General features: G+C 45.6%; 4 protein-coding genes across 8 annotated transcripts; 2 read left to right on the forward strand and 2 right to left on the reverse strand.

The window, feature by feature from the left end:
- Nucleotides 1–180: 180 nt before the first annotated feature.
- On the reverse strand, nucleotides 181–8748 carry dclk3 (doublecortin-like kinase 3). The gene is given in 10 exon segments (XM_061665410.1): nucleotides 181–726; nucleotides 923–1090; nucleotides 1156–1231; nucleotides 1233–1289; nucleotides 2072–2547; nucleotides 2821–3322; nucleotides 3389–3520; nucleotides 4238–4446; nucleotides 5243–5305; nucleotides 8383–8748. Coding segments are annotated over 10 exon segments (2007 nt in total). The 5' UTR covers nucleotides 8441–8748; the 3' UTR covers nucleotides 181–460.
- On the forward strand, nucleotides 8519–11857 carry fabp3 (fatty acid binding protein 3, muscle and heart). The gene is made up of 4 exons (XM_061665420.1): nucleotides 8519–8690; nucleotides 10021–10193; nucleotides 11316–11417; nucleotides 11497–11857. Exons 1-4 carry the CDS (start codon nucleotides 8618–8620, stop codon nucleotides 11548–11550), a joined length of 402 nt encoding a protein of 133 aa, XP_061521404.1. The 5' UTR covers nucleotides 8519–8617; the 3' UTR covers nucleotides 11551–11857.
- Nucleotides 9717–18387, reverse strand: zcchc17 (zinc finger, CCHC domain containing 17). 5 transcript variants are annotated; one of them, XR_009767311.1, is made up of 9 exons: nucleotides 18214–18386; nucleotides 17831–17983; nucleotides 17503–17603; nucleotides 17284–17375; nucleotides 17106–17206; nucleotides 16882–17033; nucleotides 16137–16335; nucleotides 10001–10218; nucleotides 9717–9921 (listed from the first exon to the last, which is right to left on the reverse strand). XR_009767311.1 is itself a non-coding variant. In XM_061665417.1 (7 exons), the coding sequence occupies exons 2-7, from the start codon at nucleotides 17967–17969 to the stop codon at nucleotides 16168–16170; spliced, it is 753 nt and encodes a 250-aa protein (XP_061521401.1). In that variant the 5' UTR covers nucleotides 17970–17979; nucleotides 18214–18387; the 3' UTR covers nucleotides 14091–16167. The 5 variants fall into 5 exon arrangements, 4 of the variants coding, with proteins under 4 accessions (XP_061521401.1, XP_061521399.1, XP_061521402.1 ...); XM_061665417.1 differs by lacking the exons at nucleotides 9717–9921; nucleotides 10001–10218 and having other exon boundaries at nucleotides 14091–16335; nucleotides 17831–17979; nucleotides 18214–18387; XM_061665415.1 differs by lacking the exons at nucleotides 9717–9921; nucleotides 10001–10218 and having other exon boundaries at nucleotides 14091–16335; nucleotides 18214–18385.
- Nucleotides 18388–18704: 317 nt separating this feature from the next.
- On the forward strand, nucleotides 18705–21935 carry snrnp40 (small nuclear ribonucleoprotein 40 (U5)). The gene is made up of 9 exons (XM_061664789.1): nucleotides 18705–18937; nucleotides 19132–19261; nucleotides 19333–19426; nucleotides 19716–19881; nucleotides 20203–20325; nucleotides 20992–21112; nucleotides 21217–21299; nucleotides 21518–21579; nucleotides 21703–21935. The coding sequence occupies exons 1-9, from the start codon at nucleotides 18824–18826 to the stop codon at nucleotides 21926–21928; spliced, it is 1119 nt and encodes a 372-aa protein (XP_061520773.1). The 5' UTR covers nucleotides 18705–18823; the 3' UTR covers nucleotides 21929–21935.
- Nucleotides 21936–23342: the final 1407 nt, after the last annotated feature.

Here is a 23342-nt window from a genome sequence, read left to right on the forward strand (position 1 = left end):
AATAAATTTGGACATACAGTTCTGCGGATGCTTTTTATTTTTCAGGCTGAAATAAAGAATGAGCAATCTGTAAATGGTCCAGAACGACGGGCGGCAGACCCCGATCCCCCCCCCCCCCCCCCCCCACACCTACATGATGATTGCCCTCGCGCGAGGGCAATCATCATGTAAAAATTTCTGATAAAATTTCGATCACTACCGACCGTTGACAATCGGTTTTCCAGGGGCAAAAACTTAAATCGGCAACCGCCCCCCACCCGTTGACGATGGCCTTTCGAGGGGCAACGACATTGATCTGCAATGTCGGCAACATCCACTCTCCCACTGACGATTGGTTTTCGTCCTTCCACATTCCACAGACATGCACGTTAGCTTCACTGAACTAGAAAGTTTTTGACATATCTATTGTAAACCAATTAGTTGTTTCGATCGTTGGCTCGTTTCAGCCCGTTCGAGTGTCTCAACTCGTCGGGTCTGAAGCCTGCTCCTTGCTTTCGGCCCTTCCAGTTTCTGGGTCTTCTCCCGGTGCCTTCTGGACCTTCTCTCTGTGTAGCGGTGCTGGTCTGGGCGGTTGTTCCTCCTTCCAGGTCTCGCGTTGGCTCTCCAGCGCCTTCTGCTGGCAGCTGGCCGCCATGGCCGTCAGCCAGGGATGCTGCAGCGTCTGCTCTGCCGTCATCCTGACGACCGGGTCGGAGCGGAGGAGGCCCGAGACCAGGCCTTTGGCGTCTGAACAACAGCAAAATAAGTACGGTTCAATTGTATTGAACTTTTCTTCTGCGTAGTGGTACGTGGGCTCCCTCTAGTGGTAAGCTAAAGAATGACTGTTTATGTCTATTTAAGTAGATGAGCTTCCTCTACTGTATTTGTCTTTTTCCAGAAAAGGTTAGTCAGACTCCAAATTGCGCACGTTCCACGAGCCTACCTTCTGAGATGGCGTCCCAATAGGGGGGCAGGAAGTGCAGTTGCCCCTGTTTGATGATCTCAAAAAGCTCCTCCTGGTCCCGATGCCGACTTCGAAAAGGGGCGAAGCCGCACAGTAGGATGTAGAGAATGACCCCCAGCGCCCACATGTCCACCTCCAGGCCGTATCCTGTCGGGTTACGTCAATGGCGTTACGTAGAAATGCTCGCGGAAGGCTTTCGGTGCAGCGCTAACCTGTCTCGGACAGGATCTCGGGCGCGACGTAGGTGGGCGTGCCGCAGATGGTGAAGACGGGCTCGCTCACGACCTGTGGCGAGGCCGAAGTCGGCCAGCTTCAGTCTGGTCATGCCGGGAACTGCGTGAACGATCTGGGAAGGAGCAGAGGGTCACGTTAGCTTGCGCAAGTACTATTTTCTCTGACATCATTTTTTTTGAAAGAAATCATTTTGAAGATGTATGTTTTCATGGTCCTTTAACGTTTTGGAACTTTTTATCTTTTTTATCCGAAACACCAAGATATTTTTGGGAATAAAAGTAAAAAATGTGGAGATTCTTCAATTTTGTTCCTTTTTTTTGTTTGAAACCCAAAAAAAAACATTAGTTAATTGTTGTTTGGATAAATGTGCCATTGGACAATGACAATTTGTTTTTCCCGAGAGAGTCGCTGTCCAATAGAAAGCATGTATCGCCAACATTTTGTGATATTCTTTTTTTTAAAGTCAGAAACACAAAACATTTCAGTTGGTTTTCTTTACGTACAGGTTTAGTTATTTGGACAGCAACGACATGCAGTTTCTGTTTAGAAGTATCTTCACAATCCAAGAAAAAAAACATCTCAAACGTTTGTGATCAGAACACAAAAATCGTTTTTTGTTTTTTTTCCCCCAGATACAAACTTGTAAAATGTTGAAATATGTGTTTCCCATTAGACAATAACTCCAGTTGTTGTTTGACCAACAAAACGCATTTACTGTATGTCCGCATTTTGGGAGTTTTCCAATGTTAAAACACTTTTTGATTTGAAACCACATATTTTTGTATGTTTTTCATAGCAATGCTTCATAAAAATGTATTTTGAATGGGACAGACTCGTTTTTGAAATCAGACGTGGTATTCTGAGAACTATCCACGGATGTTTTTGCCGACCGACCAGCAGGTTTTCGGGTTTGACGTCCCGGTGGACGACGCTCCTGCGGTGGATGTACTCGAGCGCCTCGCTCACGTCGGCCGCCATCAGCGCGGCCTCGTCCTCGCCGAAGCTTCCGCGCCGGCTGACGGCATCGAAGAGGTCGCCGCCGCGGGCCAGCTCCATGACAAGGTAGGCCGTGGCGGGCGTGCGGTGGTGCGCCAGCAGCCTGACCACGCGCGGGTGCCGCAGGCTGGCCAGCAGGCTCAGCTCGTTCTGCAGCACGTGCTCACGGCCCAGCAGCCGCGAGCGCTCCACCATCTTGACGGCCAGCGTCCGGCCGTCGGCGCGGCGCCGGCACTCGCGCACCACCGCGAAGTTGCCGTCCCCCAGGAGGCGCCCCACGTCGTAGAGGCGAGCCACGTCGGCCTCGGAGACCTCGCTGCCCTCCGACGGAGGCCCCGAGCAGTCGCTCCACATCTCGGGACGACTCTTCCAGCCTGACAAATAGGAAAGTAGGTTGTAAACGTGCAAAAATATCTTTTCGCTTGTGGAAATGTGGTTCCCATTATGTCCCCAATGAGCTGAACAGTTTGAATTTGGAACGGTTTGTATTGGTCAAGAAATGTGGAAGGAGGTGTGCAACATGTCCAATTTTATTGTGGAAAATGTCCGAATGGGGACATTTTTGGGATGTGTAAAATCGTGGCGGAACAGAATAACGTGAAAAAGAAAACATGTCAAACTGAAATGCAAAGTCCAACTCTTCAAACCTTGTGTTGAGCTTCCCGTTTGCTTCCGGCACACGGGGGGCAGCGGGGTTCTTCCCGAGAGCGGGTCGATCCACTGCGGGCTCGACAAGCAGTTTTCACAGAGAGGAACCGAGCCCCTCTCTCGCTCCCGTTGGAATCGGCCGACGGGAGGCGGCGTTTCCTCGCAGACCGCGCCCCTCACCCGGAGCTTCTGGAGACGGTTCGGAAGGCGAGCGACTTTCCCGGCCGTCCCCTTCCTCGGCTCCTCCGTCTCGGGCGGCGGTCGCTCTTCCGCGGCGTCCTTGTCGTCCGCCCCCTCGCCGTAGCCGCTGTCCGCCTTGGCGGCCTTATCCGGCGCCGCTCGGAGCTTCTTCTCCCAGACCAGCAGCGCCTCGGTCCGGTAGCGGGACTGGTCGGGGAACAGCTCCTCCAGCGCCTCCTGCAGGCCGCTCAGCTGCGGGCGAGCTTTGCCCAGCGCCAGGAGGGCCGTGTCGCCGCGGAAGAAGTCGCCAACGCTCTTCACCTGCGGTCGATAAAGACGAACGCTCGTTAGGACTCCCGGTGTCGATTGTACGAACGGGAGTCCGACCTCTCGGGCGAAGGCGCTGTAGAGGCGGGTCACTCGCGATCTGTGCCAACGAGGGAACCCGAGCGCTTCCGAGACGTCCGATAGGAGCTGATCGAAGGAGACCACGCCCCTGCGGTTCAAAAGCACTGTCACCTTGGAGAAAATGAATAAAGTGTTTCGAATCATTTCGAACTCATCATACGTTACCCTTTAAAAATGGAATTTTTAAAAATCTTTCCACTAACAACCCATGCTAAACTTAGTTCCTCACTCCAATGGATGTGCCACAAGATGGCGCCAAACTCCCACGTTTGTATTCGAAAGTGCTTCGTTGCCATCTTGTGGCAATTGGAGAAAGAGCACGGAAACAGCGAGGGCGCAAATGTTTGGGGCGAACGAGGGAAAAATCTGTGAAAAGGTGAATTTGCGAGTAGCAAATCACAAATAGGCGAAGGGACACGGGACAGCGACACAGCGCACACTAGCAGGTGACTATTTAGGAGTTCACCTGGTCTGGATTAACCCTAAGATGCCAGTAGCGCTGTCCTCCTACGAATTGGTGTCAAGGAAGTACGTTGAAGTGATACACTTCAACTGAGTCGACTGAGAGACAAGCTTTTTATGTGGGCGTGGAGCTAAGATTAGCCTGGGTTGTTAGTGGAAGTTACAGAGAGTATTTTCTTTGAAATCAAATCATCTGGAAGTCATTTTATTTCGGAGAATAATGTTGTCAAATGAGTTTGGATCATAAATGGTGTCGGGAATCGCTCCTTAACCTCCGTGAAGAGTAGGTCTACTCGGAACGGGGCATTCCAATCTAATGAGCCATATGCTGCTTCACCTAAGACAAAAGAAGGTGAGGTGAGTCACCTTCCGTGGCGCGTTCTGACCGGGCCGCACGACGGTGACCAGGTGGGGGCGCTCGGCGCTCTCCTCCGCGTGGCGCCCGTGGAAGAACGGCAGGTGAGGGCCGGCGGCTCGGCTCTGCCCCGGGCGGTGGCGAGGGCGAGCGTGCCAGGGGGGCGGGGGCACAGGGGGCACGGCGGCGCAGGTACGCTTCGAAGACGGGCCGGGGGCTGCTAAAACGAGAAGGAAAATGCACGATAAGAACTTTTGTGGGGTTTGCCAGATGTTGACGCACCCCTGAAAATGGAGAAAATGGCTGCCTGAAACCAAAATGGCAGACCCTCCTGTTTCTTTTTAGGCATGGCTTCTTGAGACTTTTTCTGCGTCCATCCTCGTCATAAGACACTTGTACCAAAGTTCATGTCCCTGAGTGAAACTGGCTCCGGGGGCTGAAATTCAAGGGGGCACCTCACAAATGCTCAACACGGCCCTAAAATGGGCGCTTGAAAACAAAATGGCAGACCCCCTGCCCACCTCAATCTTGTCGCGATGAGATCAGCGTCATTAACACACACACACACACACACACTTGTCACAACACGCTCGTAACACAACACTCGCTCCTCATCCTCAACAAGAAAGTCTTTCTGAGAGTTGTTTTTGTTTTTCTTTCTATGACATGGAGTGCAAGCGGTGCCAGTGAAGAGACTTCATGCAGACCCACGATCAATTATTTAGGCTTTCTTAGGAACAAAACCTTCCGAGACTCCAGCTGGATGTCTGCATGATTCATGAACATGGGAGGACACGCAACAGCTTTCACTTTCTGGGCAACACAAGGTGCGCGTGCGTGTGTGTGAGAGTTGCTTGTGGATGCACGACAACGACATCAGAAGACGCCCCCAAGTGTGCCCGCTGTCGAGAAAAACCGCTCGTTTCCTTATGCCCATATATGGCACCCGCTCACACGTGCCGACGAAAACTCAACTCAAACCGCAGACTTGTAATGTGGAATTAACGAACACTTACCCGTCGCTCTCCATTTCCTTGCCGCGTCGCAGCCGAAGCGAGCCTTCGTCGGCGATGCCATTTCTGAGCACAACAAGAGCGTAAAACAAAGCAAGTGAGCAGCAAGTTCCGATTGAAAGCAAGTCGCTGACGTCACGCCCTTCCAAGCCGAGTGTGACAAGGGCCGGCGTGACGCGGTTGCCGTGGTGATTTGTCAGGTTGGAAAGCTTGGAGCAACAAGTACAATACGTTGATTGTTCAAAGTAAGATATTCAAGACACTAAAATTGTCGCGCGGTCACAATACATTCGACTATCGCGCTAATCACAAGAACCTCCCTAAATAATCGAAGAAGAATCCAATTGCGACCTATTTTTGTGTTTTACGGCGCTCCAGGCAAGCATGTGTCTTTTATTTTGAAATTACATTCCGGAAGTGTAACATTTCACTTTGGTCTCATATCAAGAGCGTCAACAAAACCTTTCACCCCTTTGGAATGAAATTTTAATTCTTTACAATAATAACAATACGCAAACAGGTTTTGTTGTTGTTGAGCAGTTTTCTGGGTTGTTACTCACTGACAGGACATAAAAACAAGTTTTTGCTATACAAAGCTATAGTATACTGCTATAGTCTTTTTTAAATATTTTTAAATTAAACCCTTCCGTCTCCAGGGAGACGGTTAACATCGCATTAGCAAACCTTTTCTTTTTCTCCCGGATCTATATCCTGTCCTTTGATCACCCAACCGTAACTTAAATACTTAAGTATGTTGTAAAGAACTCAGTTATGTAAGTCTACGTCTGTTTTATATTTTCATAAATTATAAATATTTTGCTGTGATATTTGGTTGAAAATGACGCTTCAACATTTAATCTACATGAACATAAACTCGTGTTTTCGAGTCGATGGGAGGCGACTTTGTTGGTTGCAGTATTGTCGTTTGACCAACAGAGGGGGCAATAGCACCGAAACAAGTCCCAACTCTCCGATCGCTCCTAAAAATGTACGTTAAACGGGGATTAGCAGGATAATATAAGAAGTGTCCTAAAATGTTTTGAGCAATTTCCTCTCCCCTTTAAAAAAAAATAAAATAAAAAATTTAAAAAACATGTACGGAGGGTAGGGAAATTATTTTGATAGAATTCATCTTCATCAAATACTTTGGCATCAAAATTAACATGTCAATCTCTCAACTCCCGTAAAAATGCACCAAAATGTCAATTTTTGCCCCCAGGTTCTTTTTCTCGTGATGCATTTGAGGTCGGACTGAGTGTTGCGATGGTTCGCTATCACCTCCTCAGGCAATGCCTGGTATTACAACATTAGCGTGACGCTCTGCTACTCAAAACACTTTACGCAGGTGGTAGCAAGAAGCGTATCTTAGTATTCAAATTAGCTACTGATGGGGTTCAAAATAACATTTTATAGTCTATGAACCTGCTTTTATCTCAAGTAGACTTGACTATTGTAATGGTCTTCTGACTGGACTCCCTAAAAAGAGCATTAAACAGCTGCAGCTCATTCAGAAAACGGCCAACTTGACAAAAGGCCAGTATCGCGAACAGAACGCACGCGCAAAAACCTGGAGGCCACAGCAGCATTCCTCACTTGATTACGCTTCGTTCGATCGATCGAGCTCGGATGCAGTTTTGTGTGCGCGTGTGGCGCCAAGTCAACATCTTCGCGGAGGCTCAGTGGGAATCTCCCGGCTCCGAAAGTCCCGCGCCGCACGTCCTTCTATCATTGCAGGAGGTCAAACGCTCTCCGACACGCGCGCACACGCACTCGAACGTCACGATAAGCTCAGGCACGTTTGGATGCGCGGTAGGGCAATCTTTTATGATCGTTACCTTTCACCCCGTCACCCGCTTGACTTTTTCCCGCGTGTGCGCCTCACACCTGTTTACGTCAAACACGCGCGCAGGAGTGCGGACGGGCCGTTGCGGGTCAAGGGCGGCGGGGCGACGTGTGCGTGCGTGTATAACATGTAGTGTGAGGTGACAATGTTCACGCCAGACTTTTTTTGGGGTCACTTTTTCATTCTACGTGGGCCTAAATGATTGAAAATTCGCAATTCTGCAAGAACAAAAAACGTCAGTTAAGTCATTTAGGAGCATAAAAAATGTTTGTTGGAAGAATAAAGTCGTTATTATTATGTGGGCAAAAGTTGTAACATAATATCAACAGTTAGTTGCGCGCTAATTGTTGGAAAACAGGCGGACTGACGGATGCCTGTGAACGCATCATTTGCTATCGAGCAGGAGCCGACACGACACGCACGCGCCCACGCATGCCAGCGTAACATTTGGGAGGTTGTGCCAAGTTTTCAGTATCAGGTTTTACCAGGGAAGGTCACATGACGTCTTCCCACCGCCAACCTAACTACCTACCGACAGTAACGAGCTTCCCTACTGAGATTCCACCCTCCCTACCAATTCAGTCTTCAGTATTTCTGTAGATGAAATACCAAAAAATCCTAGATTCACTCCACAGAGTAAACTATTTTATTATGCTGATGATTTTAGTTTAGGATCTCCAAGAAATTTGAATGTTACACACAAAACATCGCTCAAGATTTTAATATGGAAATGAGGTTGGACTTGGCCTTCTGAAAAGTGTTTTCTTGTATTGAATCAATCTACATAATTAGAGTTTCCCTTTCGGAATTGCAATGCTGAAATTCAAATGGACTCCCCGACAGTGTTCTAAACCGCCGTCTGGCCTTCCTACATACCTCGTGACCTTTCGATGCGACCCAGCACTCCCACGTGCAAGCCTACGACAACATCAGAGGCACTACCGTGCGCCAACCAGTGGCGTGCAAAGGGGGGTGGGGCAGACAGGGGGATGGCCCCGGGCATCAAAACAGGCTTGGGAGTGTATCCCCCACCCCCCACGTGGACGATTGAGAGGGGGGGGATGGGTCTGATTTGTTTATAGCACAAAAACCTTGCATTTGAACAGGGGTGTGTAGACTTTTTACATGCACTGTATTCTTGTCAACAGTCCGTATCCCCCCCCCCCCCCCCCTCAGTGAGCAATTGGGACGATGGCGCAACCTGCGACCGCATTCTTCCTCCCAAGAACTCTTCGACTGCATCGCCCGCGTGACAGCGAGCGTTGTGCTCGCCGGGGATGAACGCAGCACATCCACTCACCCCGGCCGTCCTCCTCGCTTCCCCTTTCGCAGGCGCCTCTCGCACCGCCCGATGACATCACAACAGCCGGTGCCAAGCCAGCCAGTAGGAACGCGGCACTTCCTTCTCCTCCTCCTCCTTCTGCAGTCTGCCTTCTTTCTCTCTCTCTCTCTCTCTCTCTCTCGCTCTCTCACACACACACACACACCCACCCTTTCACACACTCTCCTCATTCCTCCACCTTTCTGCAGACATCATGGCCGAGGCTTTCGTGGGCACCTGGAACCTGAAAAGCAGCGAGAACTTTGACGATTACATGAAGCAACTCGGTGAGTCTCTTTTGTGTGCGTGCGTGTGTGCACATGCTGCCCGTGTGTTTGCATTCATTCAATGGACAAACGGGATGGCTTCAAAGATGGAAAATGTGGACTGAGAGTGGAAAACATGGAGGGAGATGGGGGCTGGGGGGGCCTGGGCGGGGTTAGCGAGCACATGGCTCGAATGTGGTGCGGCGGCGCCCTGTGAACGCAGCCCGATGTGAGGGACGGGTCAGGAACCGGTCACACACTTATTCACACTTCCATTTGAAAGGCAACCATTGTTGTTGACGAAAGAAGGCGGCCTCGCATTTGAAAAACGCTGCTGAGAGAGAAAAATTCAAAATAGGACATCGCGAGACAGTTGATTAGGGACACCAATGCAACAGCTGCCTTTACTGCTGATGGAATTGGGGCCACAATCAAAACAGACAATTCATATTTACAGTGGGTTTACATGCGCTCGCGTTATTCAAATGCTCACGATTGCAATACGGTGATGATCGCGATTCAAATTCAATAAAATGGGGATTTAAAAAAAAATTGTTTTTGTTCAGAAGAATGTTAGAAAATGTTTAAAAGTTTTGTTTTCAAAAATTAAATAAAATGTAAGTTAGTTTTTTACATTAAAAAAATCAGCTGGAATAATAATCAGAATGCAAAGTTTGCAGACAAAACTAGTTTTATTTAAAAATATATGTATGCTATTGCTTTTATTCAAAATAAAATGAAATGTTTAAAATATCTAAAAACGAAAAAACATTGAAAAAGTGAAAACAAATAAAAATAAAAGAAAACATCAATAACAAACTTTTTAAAATTTTTATTCATTTACAAAAACAAATGTCAGAAATACTCACCCAAAAAAGTAACAAATATTTTTAAAACGTTAAAAAAAAATGAAACTTTGTAAAATATAGTACCATGCATGAAATGAATTTTTGTTTTTTTTTTAAAGTAAAAAAAAAACAAAACAAAAAAAAACTCTACCTAATATTGTTGACAATATATTATATGTACATTGTGGCCAGTGTGTGTCACACGGCAGCACTAACCTTTTGCAGGCTTTTGGAGGTCGTGTGTGTATTGGGGGCGGGGCGTTGAACTATTTACAAGCGGTGACCCCGGGGGCCTTTTACAATCGACACGTCTGCTCCCATCACCGCGGCAACCGGCGGCCTTTCAACCTCTTGATCAACGAGCCATCCGCGTTCACCGATTAGTCAAGAGCCTGCAGAACAGGCTGCAAGCAAAACACAAGTCACTGCATGAATGACAGTAACAACAAGAAGCCTCCGTTCTCCCACGCCGCCTAAACGCACCGGTCTCCCGCGTCCCGCAGACGTGGGCTTCGCCACCCGCAAGCTGGGCAACCTGACCAAGCCCACCACCATCATCTCGGTGGACGGCGACACGGTGACGGTCAAGACGCAGAGCACCATCAAGAACACGGAGCTCTCCTTCAAGCTGGGCGAGGAGTTCGACGAGACCACCGCCGACAGCAGGAACGTCAAGGTGGGCCCAGCCCGCCCCCGTTCTCCTAACATCCGCAATCGTATCGTCGTTATTATGTACTGTATGTCGTCAGTGGCGGCTGGAAACCGACGCCCAAATTTGGTCAACTTCTTTTTCGGGGGCTTCCGCAAAAAAAAGTATATCGTACATTTTTTTATTAGAAGATGGGAGATGAAATACATTTTGTGGAAAAATGAAAATACAACCATTTTAAATAGCAATGTAAAAGTTAATATTCCTAACATTTCATTAAAAAAGGTTTAAAAAAAAAAAACAGAACTTTTTTTTTTTAAACTTGTTCATTTTTCATTGTTAATGTATTCGTTGAAACGTGGCGCCTGAAAAAAAATTACTCAATGAAAATAAATGTGGAGGTAAATTTGAAGAGAGGAAATTAAACGGTAAAAAAAATGACATTTAAAAAACAAAATGTGAATGTTTTTAAGAGCTACATTTCTTATTTAGAATAATACATTTACAATCATAAATAACTTATTTACGGTTTTTTTTAAATATATTGCAAACTAAACTGTAGAAAATGTAACCAATATTCTTAAATATAATTTATAACAGTTAAAGCAGAAAATTTGATACACGAATTTTTTTTACAAAAAAATTGAAATGGAAACATAAACAAAGTTTAAAAACTGAATTCAATATTCATATTTCTTATTTGGCAAATGTAAACAAAATCAAATCAACAAACGTTTACAAGCCACATTGAAAAAAATAAATAAAAACAAAACACAAATTTGTCTACCAATTTTTTTTTAAATAGCTGATAAATGCAAGTTTGAAACAAAGAAATCAGAAAATGTACAAATAAATTTGTATACATTTTTTTTTCCCAAATCAAATAAACAGAACAGAAAAAAAAAATGGATGAAATCTTTCCCGTCTTGAAATCTTGAATACTTCCCATGAATATTTCCAAGGTCAAAAGCTCGAGTGTGATTGAAGGTGAACTTGATTTGACTATTTTGAGGCTGGCGGGGAGTCATTAAATGCTCAAATAAAATACATTGAAACAACCGTCATGCAAAATGATGCAAAAAACACTTGGCTGATTTTCCTGAGCATTTCTGTTGGGAGCGCTTGTACACGTGCAACTGTCGATTGCAGTCGGTGGTGACAATAGACGACGGCAAGATGGTGCACATCCAGCGGTGGGGCGGCAAGGAGACCCGCCTGGTGCGCCAAGTCGACGGCAACGCCCTCACGCTGGTCGGTGCCCCCCCCGAACAAAACCAAACAGAGGGTTTGTTTTTCTGAAACGCTGTCTCTCTTTCTGTCTCGGAAACAGACGCTGACGATGAACGACGTCGTTTGCACGCGCTGCTACGAGAGGGCGGCGTGAACACCACCCAAAAACAAAAGAGACCCCAGACCTCAAAGTGTCAACTGGCATTTCTCTCATGAATTGGAGGGTTAGTATCGTTTACACTGCCTGTGGACCCCCCGTCCCATCCCGTCCCCCCTTTTGACGACCTCTACTGTTAAAAACATGGAAAATATTCCAATGAATTCTTGTTGTTTTCCGTTGGAGTATCCCCATTTTATGTTGTTTTCCCTTTGTTTGGAATTGTGACGCATGAAGTCCACTTTAAAACCTGTAAATGTTCATTGAAACATTGGGAAGTAATAAAAATATCCCAAATTGAGGCCAAATATGTGAAATTGTGATTTCTTTGATATTGATCTTCAGTTAAAAACACGCAACTCCGACAGCCGCACAAAAATACGTAAAAAACACGCATCTGCAAGTCGCTAGAAACGCCACCCGGTGGTTAAGATCATCGCCCGCCACCGAGGTTCGAGACCCCGAACGGACCATCCGGCAACATCCCCCGGACTCACGGCCGCGGTGTCCCCGAACTGCAGTGCTCCTCCGGTGTGTTCCACGAACAAGTGTGAGTGTTCACTGTGATGGATAAAATGTAGAGGACGCGACGATAAAGGTGGTGGTGATTCTTCTTCTTCATATCGCCGCCCCCAAAAACGTGGCAGTCCAAAAGTAAGCGAAGAAAAGCATGTGCCTCCAAATACGGTCAAGTTGCGGTCTGAAGGAAAACGCGCAACTGTAAGTTGCCGTCTAAGGATAAGCGTGCGTCGTGAGAGAAACTAACGTAACTTCAAAATGCTCCTCCAAACAAAAGTCAGCAGCTGCAACAAAAAACAACCATCTCCAAGTCAACGTCTTGAGAAAAAGTCGCTTCTTAAAAGAACATCGTGAGCCTAACAGCACAAGTGTCATAAAAGTCATCTTTAACTTACGGTCACAATAGCAATACAAAATAGCAACGTTCTTGCTAAAAACTGTTTTTTCTAAATGTCCATGTTCTCCAAAACCATTCCTTCACAACACGTATCTCCCAAGTCTTTGGGTACCCGCAAGTCAACATTAAAACAAAAGCACGCATCTCCAAAAGCCGGGACCTGCACCCCCAAGTTGCCGTCCCGAGGAAAACGTGCTCCCCCAAGTCCGCTCGCCTGCCTTCCCAGTGAAAAGCACATCTATCGCCAAGTCGCTGTCCGAACAAAAGCCGGCAACTCCAAAAGCGCGCATCTCCGAGAACGCCGTGAATTTCCCAAGAGTCGGCGTCCGGAGCAGGCACGCGAATCTCCGAGGCGTCCTTCTCAGAAACGCTGAATCGCTAAAGAAAAGTTTGCATCGCCAAGTAAGTCAGTTCCTGAAAAGAAAAACACAAACTGCATCTTGAAATGTCGATTTTTCATGTTGGGATAATAAACTCCCAAAAGTCACGCGTTTTATTTGCACAGTGACATCACGTTTGCACTTTTGCATACATAAAGGAGAGCGCAGAGTCGTGGCCACAAAGGAATTTGGCGGACGCCTCTGAAGTGATCCGAAGAGCGTGACCGCACTTTCCATCCTATAAATAACCACCCGGCAGCTCCTGCGTGCGTCCTGCCGGGCAAGGTGAAGGCAACAATCGCAGGTGCCGCTGCACTCGATCATTCTCATCCACACTGGGGGGCGGGTGGGGGGGGGGGGGGGGGGGTTGGGCGTCACGTGGCCGCCGCGCGTCGCCAACTAGACGGAAGGTGAGACTCGCCGGCGCCGGCCACTTTATTAAGTACACCTTCGGCGGCCTGCTGCGGCGGTTGTTTCTGGAAGGAAACTAGATGTGCATCAAAAATAAATCTGAAGATGAAAACGAAAAAAGGAACTAAAAATATAGCAAACATAAGGTCAAATTAATGAAGGAATAAAATTAAGAAACACTTTATGTCTATGTTACAAAAAAAAGCTCATTTTAAAATTGAAATTAAAGTGAAATCAAAAGAAAATATTTTTACATTTTAATTTTGAAAAAATACAAAAAGCCACTGAAGTAGTGAAATAAAATCATGAAAATGATAATTTATACATTTATATTTCTGTGAATGCTAACAATTAGTAAACATATTTTAAAATTGAAATTAAATTGAATTAAAAAGAACACGTAAAACATTAAGATAATGTATTTCTATAAAACATTAAGAAATAAAATATTTTTCCTTTTCTATTTTGAAAAAAAGAGCCAGATGGCGTCAAACTATGAAGAAAATTTGGAAAATACAAAAATGCGTGAATTAAGGCTCATTTTGTCCCTTGAGAGGTGCAATAGAAATTTGAGGGTAAAATTGAAGAAATAAAATGAAAATTGCTCGTGTTGCCTCAATGTGTGTTATGTTAACAACTTGCTTTCAAAGACTAAATACATTGAAAAACGTTTTTGCAATGAATAAAAATGGAAATGTAGCAACAATAGAATTTAAATTACAAAGTCAAATACAGTAGTACATATGAAAATATTATTATTCTTTTTTTTTTTAAACGCAAGCTTGGTTTTACAGTTAACAAAAAAAAAACAAAAAAAAACATTTCTCTGACTTGAATGCAAGTGTATATATAACAACATATAACAAAAATAAAGAAAGAAATGATGAACATTTCACATCCAGAAGCAGGAAGCACTTTATCACAGGTACGACGACAGGCCATACACTTTTTATTTCTTGTTATTATAGCAACTTATTACATGTCGGCAATCACGGCATACTATGCTATCGGGAATCAAAAACACGCACGTATCCCGCGTGACTTTTGTTGCTTATTCCCCGCAACGAGCGAGGGTTTGCCACACCGACACGCATCCGTAATTGACATTCTGGGAATTCCACTTCCTGCCTGTCAGGAGGGGAAGGCCAACTCGCTCAACGCGAATGAACGCAAGCGCCATTCCATTCCTTTTCCTCCTTTTATCGCAGCTAGACACTCTGGATGCCGCTTTGGAGCCCCAAAAATGCTTACGAGCTCATTTGCTGCCTTTACTGAGTGCGCGCTATGCTTCTGATGTTCTTCCACTCTCGAAGATTTATTCCCACACGTCTTTGTCCTCATTTTTGCGCAGGACACAGCAAGCAAGAAAAATGCCAGAAAGCTCATTGCTGCAGACTGCTACCTCAACTTTTCAAGATACGAGCTGCCGCTGCGACAATTTTTTTGTCATGAGTTGTCAGATTATGTCAACTGCACTGCTCCAAATTCTTCTTACACGTCCCAACGGGCTATTTTTTTCTCCCCCCCCCCTCAAACAAGCCACAAACAAAGAGTTTTTAAACGCATCTTTGCAAACGTACTCTGCAACATCTGGAAATGATCTTTTTTCCCCCCCCTTCTTTTAAACTGACAAGAGGAGAATAGTCTTTTTTTTTTGCCCTGGTTTAACCTCCAAATAGTTGAATTCAAAAGAGACCCCAGTCAAAACACAGAGGAAACGTGGCTTTTGGCCACACTACACTTCCTGTTTGTGCCTTTACTGCTTTCCTCTGTGTGTGTTTTTTTTTTTTTTTTTACTGTCCCCAAACATCAGAAAGCAGAGAATTGTAAAACGAGATGAGGATTTCTATTCATGGGAGGCGGGGCGTTCACTTCCCGCCATATTGCTTCCAGCTATCTGGTTACAAGTGGCCAGATAACAAAATGGAGGATGTGTGTGTTTTGTCTTGTCAGCAACATAAAAATCATAAAACAAACATAAAATCTAACTTAAAACTTAATATAATCTCACTGTGGGTGCAATGGGTACTTTAGCCCAGAAGAACCAAAAGTTCACAGAAACTTTGGGGGGGTTTTAGTCCCAGGATCCCAATAAATACTCAGAACCAGAAGTTTCCTGAACTTTTTTAATATTTGGAAATGTGGCTAAAGACCAGAAGTTCTTTAGTCTTTAGGTTGATATGCAATGGGTACTTTCAGTTCCAGGGACATTTGTTTGCAGGGACTTAAAGTCGGACTGCAACGTACCAGAACCAGAAGTTCCCGAAACTTTAAGTGGAACTACTATGGGTACTTTTGGTTCTAGAGAACCAGGGAGAAATAAAACTGCACAAAAATGTCGGAGCCTTTTAGTCCCCGGAACCAAGAAAAAAATACCCAGAACCTCTCAATCCCGCAATTTAAGGTGGTCATGAAATGGTTGCTTTATGTTCCAGGGACTAAAAGGTCCTCGGACTACAAAGTACCCAGAATCAGAATTTCGTTTCGGTGGAAATGCAATGGATAACTTTGGTTCTGGGGACCTTTTAGCCCCAGACAATCCTAGATTTACAGAAATTTGCTTTTAGTCCTTGGAACCAAATATTCCCAGAACCTGAAGTTCCTGGAACTTTAGGTTGGAAATGTGGCTAAAGCTACTTTCACTTCCGGGGACCTTTTAGTCTACGTAACTGAAGGTACCGGAAACAAAAGTTCCCAGACCTCTCGGTGAAAATGTTATGGATACTTTTGGTTTTAGGTCAGGTTTAAATTCCAGGAAATGAAGCCAAACGTTTTAGAACCTGAAGGTTAGGTAGTCAGCAACACAACAAACAAATAAAAATGGTAAAAAAAAAAAAAAAATACTCCTAAACTTCAAACAAAAAAGCAGTCCTCACCGCTGTGGCCGCCGTTTAGAGAGCGTGCGTCTCAGCTGTGCTTGTGCGATTTGTGTTTCTTGTGTTTCTTCTTGTGCTTGTTGTCGTCGTCTCGCTCGTGACATCGCCTCTTGGGTTTGCACTCGCCGCCGTCGCTGCCGCTGCCGTCGCTGTCCGACTCCTTCCTCTCGCGCTTCCTCTTCTTCTTCGTCTTCTTCTCCTGGCGGGTAAAAAAAAAAAAAAAAAAAGGCTCATGTTTACATTCATCACTTTTGTTGTTACAGCGCAGCGACAGAGTCCTTACCGCAAATAGTGAAAATCGCTGCGTAACTGACTGACCCCCTAAAAAAGGTTTATGATTGCTTGTAGATGTCACAAGAGGGGAGCAAAGCACTATCGTCTAAATGAATGCAAAAATGTTATTCGCGATTGGCTGGCGACCAGTTCAGGGTGTAGCACGCCTGTCGCCCGGAGGTAGCTGGGATACGGTCCAGCACGCCCGCGGCCCACGCGAGGACCAGCGGAACGGAAGATGAATGAATGAATGGCACGATACTATTGAGTGCCGTTTTTCTTGTTCAAAAAAAGAGAGCAAAAAACTCCTTCCTTATTGGATCTTACGTTTACAAGCTGATCAGCTGTTAACGTCCCCAACTGCCAATAGACCTTTCGCTGCATCATCTTGAGAAGTTTACCACCCTACTTCTCAAGGAGCTTGGGTGCGTTCGCAAGGACTAAATGGCGACTTGGCGGGGGTTCCCTGTACCTTCTTTTTCTTCTTCTTCTTGTCTTTGTCCTTCTGTGGCGCAGCGGCAGATGTCTGCTGCTGTTGCCGCTCCGGTGGCTCTTCGTCGCCCTCTTCCGGCACAAGCGCGTACTGCAAGCCGGGTGCCGAGAAGCAGTCTTTTGTAAAGTGGCCTAAAAAGGAAAAGCCGTTTTCGTTACGAGGGTGATTTCAAAGTGAAAACTCCCAAACTTTTTTAAGGTCACCTTTGCAGCCACATTTCGCGCAGGTGGTGTTGAGTACGGCCTCGAGCGTGATCCTGTTGCCCGTGTGGTCTCGGAACTGCCTCCGCCGCCTCGCGTCCTGCCTGCACACGCGCGCCGACATGTTTAACACACACGCGCGCGCGTATGATACGGCATCATAAATATGAGAGCGACATACTCTGCCATAACGTTGTTGGGGTCCAAGTCTCGGCCGGTTCCCTGATTGACAGCTTTCATGGAGAAGGACAGCTTGATCTTTTCGCCATTTATCTGAGAAGAAAACCGTCATCAACAGGGCCACCACAAATTGGCTCATGGTGGCTCGGAGAAAAAAGTAACTCAAACGTTACACAATTATTGTGTGTGTGTGTGTGTGTGTGTGTGTGTGTGTGATTACCTCTCTCCCAATGACTTTAATCCACACTTTCTCTCCCACGTCGACAATTTCTGCAGCGCTCTCGATACGCGTGGCTGACATCTCACTTACGTGTACCAGACCTGAATGTACATACAGTTTGTCAACAACATCAAGGAAGAAACTCCAGTTTGTCTTAAATTTTGGCTTTCGCCGTGCCTTCGGGACATCTTCTACTTCCCAGCAGTCCTGAATGCATCGTCAGTCCTTTCCTCGACGTCTGCACCATTCTTGAAAAGTTTCAATAGCTCAAATCTTTGGAATAAGGAATGTGTTGCATGAAATCATCACTTCGCCTCATCTCATTCACCTTCCTTTTTGTAGCCTGGCAGGCGGACAAAAGCGCCATAATTCTGCACGGAGACCACTTCCCCCTTGGAAATGCTGTAGAGTGGCGGCAGACCTTCCAGTCCTGCGGGTTCCGGTGGCGGTCCGTCACTGTCAGACATCTCGGACTTTCTACCTATGTCGATAATATGGATAATCGATTGAGAAAATTGTGGTCAGGAATCCCACTTTAACGTCAGGCTAACGTCAACACGATTCAAGCATTCACTCGACTGGCTAAACATCGAGATTAACCCCATTTAAATACAAGTGAAAATACCTTAAATGATAATAAAATACGGTTTAAAGCCCGTAAAGCATACAGATATAGCGCAAACGAGGTACAATATCACTAAAAACACTCACGCTTTGTGTTAGCGAAACGCTAGCTCCGGTTTCACTTCCGGTGAAAGCAGACTGACGACAAGCAGTGTAAGCCAATCATCGAGGTACTTGATTTATTTTTGACCAATCACAACCGATAGCTAGCTATACATCCGCTTCACCTTGTCTTTTGAGCAATCACCGTAGCCGGTGTAAATCTCGAAAATTTCCTATGCTGCTATCGGTTTATCGCTCTATTTTTATATTGTTATTTTCCTTATATTATGTATCCTGTTTGTACAAGTCTTTAAATATAATGCTGATTTATTCATTGCTAGACATGCGGTACATCGTTCGACGCCATGGCCAATCGTCATCGCCTGTCGTCCGACCTATCAGAGAACGTCATTACTAGCTTCAGTACCAGTTCCGGTTTAACCGCAGTCAACAACAATCCGTTTAGCCAATCATCGTAGCTGCTGAAAATCTCGACCAATCAGTCTACTCGAACTCGAGGAAGTACTTCCTTCTGTTCTTCCCTGATAGCGTAGCGCTCGATGTTCCTCCGTGAAAAGACGGTCATACATTCGTTTTGTACTTCTAAAACAACGGAATTTCACACTTTTTTGCCGGTTTTGTCGAAGAAGCAGGCATGATTGAGCCCAAGAAGAGAATGGCGGACATGGCGGTTGTGCCCGCCTCCACCATGAAGAGACCCCGGACGGAGCTGGTGGCGGCGGCCCAGTCTCAGCAGCTCATGGCCGGGGTACTGGATTGAGTTTTCTGAGACCTCTCTCTAAAAAATACATAAATAAATACTTCCAAATATAGTGTAGGCAGTTGCATGGGAGGTTACTTATGGTAAAAGCAGAGGTGTTCATTTGTGCAACTTAACGATGCAAATGAGTAGTTATTCGTTGCCAATATTAAATATGTAAAGATGTGCTTGGACTCGTTTAGGGGCCTCCAAGGACCTCCAGCCTGCAGGCCCCCATCATGCTGATGTCGGGCCACGAGGGCGAGGTCTACTGCTGCAGGTTTCACCCCAACGGAGCCACCCTGGCCTCGTCCGGCTTTGATAGGCTCATTTGTGAGTGAGCAGCAAACCGCTTGAAGACGTGACTGTATGAGGACGATATTAACTGTGTATGTGTGCTCTAGTGATGTGGAACGTGTACGGCGACTGTGACAACTTTGCCACGCTGAAGGGTCACAGTGGGGCCGTGATGGAGCTGCACTACAACACAGATGGAAGGTCACGAAGCTCACCAACTTTGAAACCCAAAGACTTGGCTCGAAAACCATCACCCTGAATTTAACACCCTAACTTCAAACCCCAACCCTGCTGAAACGTTCATTTCAAACCCAAACTTGAAACGCTAACTATGCCTCAAAACCTTTAGATTGTCTTGAAACCCTCATTTGAACATCTTCATTAAATGTGAAGATACACTGTTTATCTCGCTAAAAAAAAACAGATTGATTTAAAAGGTGCTTTTTTTTTTTTTTCCTCCATCTCTCTCTCTCTCTCGCTCTCCGTTCAGCCTGCTGTTGTCTGCGAGCACGGACAAGACGGTGGGCGTGTGGGACAGCGAGACGGGCGAGCGGGTCAAGCGTCTGAAGGGCCACACCTCCTTCGTCAACACCTGCTACCCGGCCCGCAGGGGACCCCAGCTCGTGTGCACCGGTAGCGACGACGGGACCGTCAAGGTGAGGCGGTGCGACATGGAATTAGAACTACAGCAGTGCCAAAAAACATCATTTCTAATCCATATTTCAATGAGAGAAAAGCACTCTACAGTGCAGTGGACACCTGCAAATCTATTTACAATTTTTTTTCTTTTTTTTTGGGGGCGGGGAAGACAGTTTTATGGTTTGGTTTAATACACATGTAATTGTCTTTGTTTTATGTTTCAACTTCATGCAGAACTCCAACTTTTGCTCGCAATTTAAGACCAAAACAATTGGCCAGGCAACGTCTCATTTCTTGAAAAACTCCCCACGATACAAATGAACGAACATGTGTTGCAGCTGTGGGACGTGCGCAAGAAAGGCGCCGTCCACACCTTCCAGAACACCTACCAGGTGCTGGCCGTCACCTTCAACGACACCAGCGACCAGATTCTGTCCGGAGGCATCGACAACGACATCAAGGTAACAATTGTTATTGGTAAAGAAACAGACAAAAACAAGAACTGCTGTTGAAACAGTCAATATCGCTATGAAAATCTTGAAGATTTCATCCATTTTATTTTGTTTTTGTTTACTCGACAAAAGCAAAATTAGTGTTGCCGACTGAGCATCTTGGTCGCTTGAAACTATTTTTTCCAAGAAATAGACATACTATGATCCAAATGCTTTTCACATGAGCCCGGTGGAAAGCAATTAGCATGTCAATTGCGCTGAACGTCGCCAAAGACACGTTGACCTTTTGTACGTTGCCTTTAATTGCTTGATTGAACCAACGGTAAGAAAACAAACACGCAATAAGCACATTCTGCGGCTCGGCCAGTGAACAGCCAGAGCCAACGAGACACTCTCGCGTTCACCGACGCCCACGTCACTCACCAGGCCAGGGCTCACCTTTTAAAGCCGTACACACACGGTTACAGATACTACAGTAGGCCGTGAGGATGCCAAGTCCAAGTGGATAAAAATATTATCTGCACTTTACAAGTACTGTACATGTCATAGTGTTTAGTCATGAAAAATATTTTTTTTTAACCCGATGAATGGATGGGATAAATATTCAATACGTGCAGCCCTAATTTTAAGGCAGCGTCGCCCGGCCATACCTGTTCCTGTACTTGCGTGTTGCAGGTGTGGGACCTGAGGCAGAACAAGCTGATGTACAACATGCACGGGCACGGCGACTCCGTCACCGGACTCAGTCTCAGCTCGGAGGGATCCTACCTGCTCTCCAACTCCATGGACAACACTGGTAAGCTGTTTTTTTTTTTTTTTTTTTGTGTACGTTAATAAAAAGAGCAAAACAAAAAAAATCTCTTTTCAGGCCGTTTTTTGAAAGTTTATGTATGCCTGTAGTGCGTATTTGGGACGTTCGACCCTTCGCGCCCAAGGAAAGATGTGTGAAGATTTTCCAGGGCAACGTACACAACTTTGAAAAGGTAATTGGTCATCACGCCATTAACGGATGGGCTCAAATGCACAACCGCCACATTCGTAAAAGATCGGAAAGTTGTTTGTCTGTAAAAAAAAAACGAAAAAAACACAAAACTTGTCAATACACTCCATCGTCGGCTAATGTGAAAAGCTAACGTAGTACATCTCCATATTTAGTTTTTTGTTGACAAAATAGCCAACGCCGCATATTGTTTTCTTCCAGAATCTGCTGAGGTGCTCGTGGTCCACTGACGGCAGCAAAATAGCTGCGGGATCAGCTGACAGGTGGCACGCACGCACGCACGCACATACACACACTGTAACAGTAATGCTGCGTTCGAGGCTGCTGGGAAATCGGAAAAGTCCTCAAAAGAGAGCACTAAAACATTTGCCCAATTGTGGTTTTAGATTTGTCTACATTTGGGACACCACGTCCCGCCGCATCCTCTACAAGCTGCCGGGCCACGCCGGCTCCGTCAACGAGGTCGTCTTTCACCCCGAGGAGCCCGTCGGTAAGTCGCGTTGCCGCCGGCCGACGTTTGAGGCCGCGGTCAGCCCTCGGCCGATCGTGAGCGCACCTGTTCGCGAAGGTTTCTTAGAACGGTGCTGCTCAAACCTTTTACACCAAGGCTAATGGAAAATGAGTTTAAAGTGGTTTAAACTATTAATCTAGGGAATTTTTCAAAAATAGGGTGGCGGTGTCTTGTGTATGCGAATCTTTGCTACTCGCTGTGGGTCTTGGTCCCTAACCCTCGCAAATAGCGTTTTTGCCGCTAACCTTGCTTCTGTCTGCTGGTTTTGTCTCAACAGTGCCTCTCTGCTGGCAGTGATAAACGACTCTACATGGGGGAGATTCAGTAGGGAAAAACGTGTGTATGTTGTATGCTTATGAGTGTGTAAGGACATCAACAAATACTTTTTTAATTCCTTTTTTTGGTTCTTTTTAATAAAAATCACGTATTCTGTAAAGAAAACGTCTTTTTTTTTTTTTTGTCAGATGATGCTTTGCTAAAAACCCAAAACTAACTTGAAAACGGTTCCTAGATGTTTGTTACCTTGATGCTGATGTCGGGTATTTCTGTGTTAAAGATGAGATGAGAAATAATGAGTTGAAACAGTAACGGTATCAATTGTGAAATTCCCCCCCAACCGTTGAATGAAGATTTCTGTTTGTATTCAAGCTTGGAGGTGTAATGTTGACTAAATTCAATCCAGATGTGATCCAGTTTGAAATAAATTGTGTATAATGTGTATGCTAAATCTTTAAATCGTCACGTCAAACCAAATTTAATTCGGGTATGATCCAGTTTTATTGATGAAATGTACTGTGTGCCGAATCACTAAATTGCCAAAGTAGATTTAATCTGGTTCTGATCCAGTTTGAATTAAATTTGACGTGTTTACTCTAAAATGCAATGTTTGCCAAGTTGAATCCACATGTGATCCAATTTGAATGCCATTTGCTGCGGGAAGAATATTTCAATTGAAAGGTCAAACCAAATGCAGATCTGATCCAGTTTGCGATGCAACGTTCTGTTTATTCTGTAAACTGCAACATGTGGCGGGTTCCATTCCAAAATTGGAATGAAACTTGATGTGTATTTGCATAGTCTGTCAATTCTAATGTGAAGGCAAACGCAATCCAGAACTAAAGGCACACCTGAACACGCCACGAGGCCGGCGTCCCGGCTGGTCCTCGCCCACCCGAGCGAGCGACCGGGCCACACGGAAAGACTGACTGAAAGCGTTGAATCTTTGTTGCAGATGCTGGGGGGGGGCAGATTTTTTGAAATAGAATCATAAGCACAAAGTACGTAAGTAATCCAAAACGATAGCATCTCCTGGCAACAGATGACAAACGAAAGCAAATCTGTCCTGCTTTTAATCTTTACGCGTGTGTGTTCATACATGTGCGCAACAGATGCAGCCATTTAACGTGCTATGTTTTTCCCCTTTTTTAATGTTTGATGTGTCTATAAGGACATTTGAGGAGAGTTAGTAACGATACTCTACTTTATTATTACTTCTGGCTGGTGAGTGCAACTTGG

The sequence above is a fragment of the Phycodurus eques genome, chromosome 20, assembly GCF_024500275.1.
Source record: "Phycodurus eques isolate BA_2022a chromosome 20, UOR_Pequ_1.1, whole genome shotgun sequence".
In the NCBI taxonomy this organism is placed as follows: domain Eukaryota; kingdom Metazoa; phylum Chordata; class Actinopteri; order Syngnathiformes; family Syngnathidae; genus Phycodurus; species Phycodurus eques.